Source organism: Nylanderia fulva, unplaced genomic scaffold (genome assembly GCF_048542155.1).
Source record: "Nylanderia fulva isolate GAGA-0341 unplaced genomic scaffold, ASM4854215v1 Scaffold34, whole genome shotgun sequence".
NCBI classification, from domain to species: Eukaryota; Metazoa; Arthropoda; class Insecta; order Hymenoptera; family Formicidae; genus Nylanderia; species Nylanderia fulva.
Window position 1 is genome coordinate 1945680 of NW_028190411.1, and position 9972 is coordinate 1955651.

The 9972-nt window shown below is 36.2% G+C and overlaps 2 protein-coding genes across 3 annotated transcripts; one reads left to right on the top strand and one right to left on the bottom strand.

The window, feature by feature from the left end:
* The first annotated feature begins 798 nt into the window (after positions 1–798).
* On the top strand, positions 799–6126 carry Drp1 (dynamin related protein 1). Of its 2 annotated transcripts, none has more exons than XM_029311013.2 (8): positions 799–1220; positions 1748–2312; positions 2399–2646; positions 2738–3268; positions 3435–3602; positions 3809–4100; positions 4658–4869; positions 4954–6126. In XM_029311013.2, the coding sequence occupies exons 1-8, from the start codon at positions 1119–1121 to the stop codon at positions 5008–5010; spliced, it is 2175 nt and encodes a 724-aa protein (XP_029166846.1). In that variant the 5' UTR covers positions 799–1118; the 3' UTR covers positions 5011–6126. The 2 variants fall into 2 exon arrangements, with proteins under 2 accessions (XP_029166846.1, XP_029166847.1); XM_029311014.2 differs by having other exon boundaries at positions 801–1220; positions 3860–4100.
* On the bottom strand, positions 4618–9628 carry LOC114937521 (protein-lysine N-methyltransferase SMYD4). The gene is given in 5 exon segments (XM_029311015.2): positions 4618–6313; positions 6929–7553; positions 7720–7800; positions 7802–8579; positions 9392–9628. Coding segments are annotated over 5 exon segments (2016 nt in total). The 5' UTR covers positions 9412–9628; the 3' UTR covers positions 4618–5801.
* Positions 9629–9972: the final 344 nt, after the last annotated feature.

The following is a 9972-nucleotide window of genomic DNA, read 5'->3' on the forward strand; positions in this document are numbered from 1 at the left end:
AATAAGAATAATAAAAATTAATTTTTTTGTAAGTAAATTATAATTAAAAAGAATTAATAAGAATATAAAAATTAATTTTTTTGTAAGTAAATTATAATTAAAAAGAATTAATAAGAATAATAAAAATTAATTTTTCCGTGAGTAAATTTTATAATTAAACATTAATAAAAATTTAAAAAATTAATTCATTTGTGAATAAATTGTTATTATCCGTGAGTTAATTATTATTATTATTATTATCATCGATAATTCGATCCTATGATTATGTAAATCGAAGACGATATATACATTATTCATTATTACATCGCATGTATAAAGTGAATTAATGACTGTATATATCATCATAGAAATTATAATTACATAACAATCAAGGAGTAATTTGTGCGATTTACAAGCAAAAAAAGAAACAAGAATCGTGATTCGCAATAAAGCTGTCAAAGTCAAACGATTCTTTCATTGTGCAAACGACGTAGGTTAAATTTCAATGAATATACACATATTCCAATGACGTCACATTTCATCGTCGATCTTAGCGTCGAAAAAGGCGCCAAACGGAAGAAAATGCGCGCCAATAAATATATATATCAATAAACTAATTTCTCTGATGACAGAGATTTAAAAAATAACAAAGGAAAAGATTGAAATAAAAAATATTGTTTTTTTTTAAATGAGATGCTCGAATTCAAACAAAGAGAATGGAAACAATTGATACGATTTATCTACGTGTCGCTTGTACGTGCGTCACTCACACATCCAGCGCGCGCACACGTACGCACACGCATGCGTATCGCGTGTATACGTATACAAGGTGCGCACGCGTGTGAATGAAAATTATGGAGGGTGAGCAAGGGTGAGGAATCGAATGTACGTTATTATTCTGGTGGTGATTCGAAGCGAAAAGTTGTGAGAGGTTTTATCTCCGTTCGTCGCCGTTTCTCGAGCTGTCAATCAGCTGATTAGCTGTCACCGAAGCCCACTGGACGTCAGAAGAGATTAAATTGAAACCCGGAAGGAGTTATTGTTGGACCCGGCTCTGTCCTTAAACGATTGACCAACCGACCACTTCATTCTCGATCGATTCGTCTTCTCCTGAACGCTCATCGTCTACCTAATCCACCATGGAGGCTCTGATCCCCGTCATAAACAAGCTGCAGGATGTATTTAATACCGTGGGTGCTACTGTGTTGCAGTTGCCGCAAATCGTCGTCCTGGGCACGCAGGTTAGTTGAGTCTCTCCATCTCTCTTTTTCTTTTTTTTTTTGATATATAATAACAGCAGATCTGTTCCTTTCATTCGAACACTCTCTATTGTCAAAATAAAATTAATATACTCGAGAGTTCGATTAAGAAAAAAAATTGCAAGAAAGTTTGCATAGTATATCATTCATCGTTTGATGGAACGATGTAAGTTTTTTCTGTCACAAAAAATATAATGGGGATCTCTGACATTGTACAGTTATTCAGTTTTTATATTATAATTGACAAAAGACATCTTTTTGATATCTCAATTAATATATTATGAACAATTGAAAAAGACATAGTCTTTTTGATATCTTAATATTATGAATATTATAATTGTTTTACATATTTTCATATCAATAATGAATTAGAAAATGGAAAAAGTGAAGTTATTTGAATCTCAGTATCTTTGTTTTTAAATAAAAAAGCTTGAGTTTGTAAAGAAATCAAAATTTGATAATTTATAGATATTCTTTGATGATGATGCAATAACAGATATATTTTTCAGAGCTCTGGAAAATCATCTGTAATAGAGAGCTTAGTGGGACGCTCCTTTCTACCTCGAGGAACTGGTATTGTCACACGACGTCCATTAATATTACAACTTGTGTATACACCAAGGGATGATCGAGAACATAGAAGCGCAGAGAATGGTACTCTGGATTTGGAGGAATGGGGAATGTTTTTGCACACAAAGAACAAAATCTACAAAGACTTCGATGATATCCGTGCAGAGATTGAAGCTGAAACTGACAGAATGGCTGGTGCAAACAAAGGCATCTGTCCAGAACCGATTAATCTTAAGATTTACTCGACATCGGTTGTTAATCTGACACTCATAGATCTACCTGGTATCACAAAGGTACCTGTCGGAGATCAACCAGAAGACATTGAGAATCAGATTCGTGAACTTGTATTAAAATACATATGTAGTCCTAACTCTATAATCCTAGCAGTGGTCACTGCCAATACTGATATGGCTACAAGTGAAAGTTTGAAGTTAAGTAAAGATGTTGATCCAGATGGCAGACGAACACTCGCTGTCGTTACAAAACTAGATCTCATGGATGCTGGTAAATTTAATTTTTTTAAATTTATCACGAACATAATATTAATTATATAACGCTATTAATTACATTTTCTTTTCTTCCTCTTTTAGGAACCGATGCCATAGATATTCTATGTGGTAGAGTTATCCCAGTTAAATTGGGTATTATAGGCGTCGTTAATCGCTCTCAGCAAGATATAATGAATAATAAAAATATTCAGGAAGCACTGAAAGATGAGGCCACATTCTTGCAACGGAAATATCCAACATTGGCAAACAGAAACGGGACTCCTTATTTGGCGAAGACTCTTAATCGTCTACTTATGCAACATATTAGGGATTGTTTACCTGAATTGAAGGTAATAATGTTAACAGTTGAATTATAGTTAATATAGTTAGAATCTATTAAAGTAAGCATAATTTGGTAGAACTTGTGTTTTTTGAAAACAGAACAGAGTGAATACGATGATCGCGCAGTATCAAACCCTACTCAATTCCTATGGCGGAGACGTCGAGGACAAAAGTCAAACCTTGCTGCAAATAATCACGAAATTTGCAAACAGTTACTGTGCTACGATAGAAGGCACCGCAAGAAACATAGAAACCACAGAGCTCTGTGGCGGCGCTCGTATCTGCTATATATTTCATGAAACGTTTGGCAAAACGCTCGATTCGATTAATCCATTGGCGGATCTCAGTAAAGTGGACATACTGACTGCTATTCGCAATGCAACTGGTCCGAGACCAGCTCTTTTTGTACCAGAAGTTTCCTTCGAGTTATTAGTCAAACGTCAAATACGAAAATTGGAAGATCCTTCGTTACGGTGCGTGGAGCTTGTGCACGAAGAAATGCAGAGCATAATACAGCATTGTGGCACTGAGGTGCAGCAGGAGATGCTGCGTTTCCCCAAACTGCACGAACGTATTGTCGATGTTGTTACACAATTGCTACGTAGACGGCTCCCACATACCAATACAATGGTAAAGCAAAATATTGTATTTTATTATAATATTTAATATATATATATATATTATATATATATTATATATAATATTATATATATTTTTTTAATATTATACATATTTATTGTATATCTATAATGTGTTCTTTTAATACTAATTAATGATTTGATTTCTTGAAAAAAAGGTAGAGAATTTGGTGGCGATAGAATTGGCGTACATTAACACTAAGCACCCCGATTTTCATAAAGATGCAGCGTTCGTATCGTCTTTACTGAAGGATGCTGATGTAGATCACCTGAAGCACAACAAACGATTAGGTTCAGCATCCAATACCATAATCACAAATGACACAGTAAGTAGTACATTTTTATTTAATGCTTTTTTTGAAAATTTTATTCTTTTTATATGTATAATTAATACTATTCTATTCAAAAGTAACAATGTTTTAAGTGCAGATGACAATATATTCGCGTATGTTTTTAAAGTTATTTATTATTTAATTAACACCATTTTTCATTTTTATGGTGTGTAATTAATAGTAAAATATATTTGTAACAGATTGTAAAAAAGACAGTCAATAATCAAGATGAGAACTCTGTTTCTGACCAGACTAAGGAACAACAAGGACAGCAAAATCACTGGCTGTTAAGTAACTTAATACTTCATGGAAGAACAGAGTCGACTAGTTCGATGGACGGTTCTCCGGTCAGGATGCGCGAAAGTAGTAATTCCCCGCATCCAGCGATTGTATCATCACCGCAACAAAAACCAGTAAATCTACTCCCTGCAGTGCCAATACAGACATCCCGAAAGCTGAGCGAGCGCGAACAACGGGATTGTGATATTATTGGTAAGAAAGATATACATTCAGGGTGTATACTTCCAGAAAAAATCTTGAAAATCTGATATTCTCAATTTCAAATTTGAAAAATTCAGTAATTCTCATTTGTCATTTTTTAAAAATTATCCTTTTGATAATTTTATTCTTATTTAGCACTTGAGAAACATATGTCTAACATATCTTGCAATATTTAAGTTTTTATGAAAATTTTATGTGATATTTTTTGATTGACAATCTATTTTTAATATCAAGATCTTATTATAAATATAGAAAATTGTTTAATGTTTTAATAGATAATATATAAATAAATGAATACTCTTTATTTATTTATTTAATAAATAAATAATTTTTTAAAATAAATAATTTAAATTTAGTAAACTTAGTAAAATTAGTATTCCTTGAGATGTTTATAATAAATTATTTTCTGTTTTATATTTTAATTTTTATCAGGAAATTCTCAGGGAATTTTTAACAAAATCTGATACATTCTTATACATCACAAAATAACGTAATATATACATATAAAGAAATTATAATTTTTAACATTTACTTATCTTTGTTCACAGAAAGGCTCATAAGATCATACTTTTATATTGTACGAAAGTCCATTCAAGATAGTGTACCAAAGGCTGTTATGCATTTTCTAGTCAACCATGTGAAAGATAATTTACAAAGTGAACTTGTCACACATTTGTATAAATCAGATCAGGCTGAGGTTCTGTTGGTTGAGAGCGAGCACATTGCTGTTAGACGTAAAGAAACGGCAGACATGCTTAAGGTATATAAAATATTATATAAAACATTACATATATAATTTCTTCATTTCGAATTTTGATTTCTAACGGTTGCTCTTATTCTGCAGGCATTAACCTTAGCTGGTCACATCATTAGTGAAATTAGGGAGACACACATGTGGTAATCGAACGCCTAAACCATGGAATTCTAGTTGAATTTAGGTATTACATCTGTGTTTTAATCAACTAAGTTAAAGTGTGTACTTTAACCGATGTATATGATGGACCACCGTATGTACATAATTCTTATTTTTCTCATGCAAGTAAGGTATATATGTATCGCAATTGAAGCAATGGTCCTGATATATTTCATTACCTAATTTTATTGTACGAGCATGAAGAAAGCACATAATATCATACATAAAATACGCATTTATGGCAACATCGAATTATTGTTTGATTTGCAAGGATTTGTATAGTTTAAGCTCGATTTTCTAATTATCTACTAATCGTTAATATATACACTCTGACTTGTGTGAAATAACTTTGTAATAATTTTTTTTTTTTTTTTTATGTTTTATTACACGGAAATTATATGCTTCTTCATCACTCTAATCTTGCATTGCCTTGCATTGTTAATGATAATGCACTTAAGGGTGAAGAACGTTGTGCTGCAAATATTTCCTGTTTTTCTATGTTTATAAAAATATTTTCTAAAATAGCTGAAAGTATACTCTTATGCAGATATACATTGCAACTTTTTACAAAGCTGTGTAAAAAGTAGGAAACTGACACAAAAATTTAAGTAACTATTTCGCTACTATTTTAAATAGTCTCATTTACAGTAGTTATTTAATTAGTTGATTTAAATAATCTATTAATAATAATTCAATTATATATTATTTGTAATAGTTTATTGAAAAAGCTATTTAAATAACGAATAGTCTAAATGATTATTATCAGCAGACTGAGATTATTATATAGAGATCAAGCCTAAAGAATTGTAACATTGGACGATACATTGTTCCGTTTTAATGCCTTCGATATTAGGTTCAACCAAGTTTTTCTCGACAAAAAATGCGTGTTCGAATAACAGAGGAATCGCATCCTTGTAATTTCCCTGATACATCTTCGCGACAGCGTTTACTCTCTTCTGAATCGATTTACGAAGCTGTTTCTCGAGTTTTTTCACGTCGATTGTCTTTTCGCATCTGGCGCACTGTCGACTCGCCACATCCTGCGAAACGTTTGCGCTCATCACCGGGACATCCGTCGGTCCGGAACACGCTGTACACTTGTAATACATCGTCTCAGGCAGCGGAAACTTCCAGTCTTGCGTGCAGGCGTCGCATCCGCACAGGAATCGATACTTCTTCCACAAGAGCTCGCGTCTGGTCAATCTGCACTCGCTGAGGAACTGAGGTCCGTAGCAATCCAGCAATTCACATCCTTTGTCGATGAAGCGCAGCGCTCTGACCACGACTATTCCTGATGTGCGTGGAAATTATTATTAAAACGATTTATTTAGAACAATTCACATTTTCTGTCATAAGGTACCTCGCACCAATCTTGTAAAATTAGATTTCGATTAAATCAGCTGGTTTTTTGCATATGTTGCAGCTTATCACCTGCTGAACAAAATATGTAATAACTGCAAAGATAAATAATGGACAATTATTACTGCGTTACAGCTAGTCAAATAATTCGCAGAGTCCGAGTTTTTGTGTTTGACTGATTGTAAATGAGTAATTATCTGTTATTTAGCTTTGAGCCTATTACATTTTTTGTTAGACCAAAAACTATATCATATGCAGAAAACCGGGAGATTTTATCAAGATTCAATTCTATGCAGGATTATTGTGGAGTTTTTGAATTTATAATTTATATGAAATCCCCCCTAAATGAAATTAAATCAGCTAGGTTTCTCATGTGTTGTAGCTTATGATCTACTAATCCAATCGAACAACTCTGTAAGTTTGACTGGCTGTAACTCAGTAATTGTCCAGCAAATAAGAAGCTACAATATATGAGAAGACCAGCTGATTTAACCGAAATCCAATTTTACATAAGACTAACGCGGAGTACTTTTTTCAGATCGCTTACCATTGGGATAAGAATGGCGAACCACATTGGGATAACAACTGTGATTGACGAGGCTGACCGTGGTGTAAATCGCGCCGCCGATATTCCTGGGTTCCCAGACGCGTGTCGTCTCCCCGTGAACATTTTCGACGATCTCGTACGCGTTGCAATTAATCGCCTGCAAATGGTGGAACATAGCCACGGCCAGTGGAACGAACATTTCCTTCGTACAGTCTTCTAGTTTATTCAGGACGGAGATGAGGCATTTCGCGAGGAAGATCGCCTGAATCGCGCGAATGAGATTCGCGTTAGGTTCCATGTCGGCGGAATGAGTCTCCAGCTGGAATACCGTTCGATAATCCAGAGGATCGTACGTTTGCCTCGAGCCCGATCTCGCGTATTCCTTCTCATCTTCTATACTTCTTTGATCACCGGCGTGATATCGGAAGAGATCAGGATGCAAACGTGCGCCGTTTCGCGAGGATAACGCTTGTAAGACCGTCGTGCGATAAGCTAGCAAGAGATAAGATGTTTGCTGGCGTCTGTCGTTCAAGACATTCTCGAAGAAATGATCGAATATCGTGCACTCATACTGATGATACGTCTCCCAAGCCTTCTCGCGGCACGTTTCCGTGCAGAAAGACACCTGAGGAACGCGAAACAAGATTTATATTCGGAGGGATGTACATACATTATGTAGGCATGTAAATTCGCAGGAGGGCACACACATGTGAAAAGAAAAATTAAACAAAAAAAAAACTTGCAGGGACGATGCTGATAATATACATGGTACATGCATGCGCTCTACTAACTGTTTGGCAATTACGGCATGGGATTTTCACGGTGTCTTCTAACTTAAGTGTGGCATGACAATGCAAGCAATTCCTGCCGAGGAGCCGGTGCGTCCGTACTAAAGGAAAACGGCCGGTCGACAATGAGTACAGCTCCCGGTCTGATGTCTCTTGTAGCTACGAGATGCCGGCCCCTGGCCTCGTCGGAACGCAGCTCGACGCTATCCGGGCAGCTCGCGAGACGGTCGTGCGGCTTGCCGTCGACGACGGGCGTCTTCCCGAGCGACAGAGAGGAAGAGGAGAAGGACGAGGACGTTCTCCCGCCACGTTTCCTGGAGGACCTGTTTGTCTCTAATTTCCGGGAGCACTCCCGTTCCAGCTGCAGGCACTCCTTTCTACGCTGCACCAAGTACCTGACGTTTCCCTCGGAGTCGTCATAGAAACTCCCGGGAAGCGCCAGCACGCACTCGCAATCCCGAAGACATCTCGCGTATGCGCGCAGACGGTAGGAACGTCTGGCGCGTTCGCAGACCGCGTCCAGGAACACTCTGCCACTCGCACCGGCCGCAAACAGTGCTTTCGTGAGAATGTTACACGTTCTAAGCTCCTCCGCGTGCTCATCCCCAGGCTCCGTCGTTGTCGTCATCGCCGCCGCCGCCGCCTTAAGCGATCTCTCGTACAACCGCACTGCCTGCGCGTCGTCCTTACCCTGATACGAGTCGCCCGGGTCTAGCCCCGCCACTTGGGGCATTTCTACAAGCATCTCGATCATTCCCCGTCTGTCGCCCGACCTGGACAATTTCGCGAAGCGAGTCGCTAACGATTCTCGCGACGCAATTTCGTCGTGTACGCTACGACGAAATTCGTCAAGTGAGACGGTTCTGTAACAGAAAGAGCGAATGCGATGTACGAGACGTGAAATGAGTTCAAGTCGAATATTTGTTGTAATTTAATAATCGAATTTTTTTTTTAAGAAAATTGTCAAGGCAAAATATAATAGGTATACTGCGAGAGAAAGATAGCACTATTTATATCTTGTGAACCTGAAGAAACGATCATCAGTTTACTAAAGTAAGAAATTATAAAATGGAAATAGAACGATTATCCAAGAAATTTTTTGAGGAAATCGACGTCATATTGTGATTATTTTGTGCAAGGATATCTTCGAAAATGCATATAAGATTGTTCAGCAAGTTTTGTATTTAAATCAGGAAAGCTTTACATAGCTCTCAGAAAAACAGATAAAAGTATTGTACTTATTCATTATATTTTTGAGTTTATATATATTTGTAAAATTTAAAAAAAATGTTTATTTGCTCTAGGAATGTGTATCTGAAATATCGTATGTTAGTACTTTATAACATTGTCTTAAAATAACACGTGCAAATCGAGTCGGTTCAAAATCTCGTGCGCTAAATGCGCACATTTGGAATGCGTGACCCTAATTTTTTGTAGACGAGTCTGTCGAGGACTTCCCTATTGCTCTAAATTTATCGCTGTAAATTTAATCGCAGAAACCGAAATAGAGCACGAGTCGATCGTACACAGAAGATGCATTATGTAGGCAAATTATAACGAGCGAACATATAATGAATTTTTATCATTGTTAACGGAAAAGAGATAATCTCGCGCCGAATGTAAGTTTCAATTGAAGCGATTATTAGCTCCTCTCTTCCGGAAAAAGCTGGCTTACCCCTTCTTCGTCAGAGACATTTTGTTATCGGGACAAATATTGTATATTTAATGTAACATTTACGGGAGCTCTGCTTGTGTGTCTGCGCGGAACGGAGAGACGAATGCGACGGAATCTAAAATTAGGCTGACGATTCGGCTTGTGCATTTGTCCCCTCTTTCGTGTAACAATTTAATTTAGAAAAGGTCGAACGACAACATCTCCCTGGTTTGTTCAATATATATTTTTTCGTTTTTCCGCGCACCGATAGAATGTACAAATACGCTTGATACTTAATAAAGAATTGTATGTAATTGTAAAATTCGTCGCTAAATATTTATCGTTATAATACAAAAAAAATAATTGCGGTCTTTGATAAAGATAAGTGAAATATTAAGTTTATAATTATAATAACAAAATTACATACGAAACTTTCATACACATTTTTTGCAGAGCTAAAAATAATCTAAGTTGTGCGATAAATTTACAATTGTTGCCTCGTCGAATATTTCTCATAATATCAATATCTCATTAAATGAAACGTCAAAAGAATTCTCGGGTATCTATCAAATTTCGCGCGCTTTTTAAGGGCGTTCGAAAAT

What these genes read in the sequence shown, in the direction of transcription:
- Drp1 (XM_029311013.2), top strand. Translation starts at nt 1,119, where the DNA reads ATGGAGGCTCTGATCCCCGTCATAAACAAGCTGCAGGATGTATTTAAT. An exon ending in CCATAATCACAAATGACACA is followed by an intron (nt 3,603 to 3,808) that starts GTAAGTAGTACA and finishes TATTTGTAACAG; the next exon opens with ATTGTAAAAAAGACAGTCAA. An exon ending in AAACGGCAGACATGCTTAAG is followed by an intron (nt 4,870 to 4,953) that starts GTATATAAAATA and finishes CTTATTCTGCAG; the next exon opens with GCATTAACCTTAGCTGGTCA.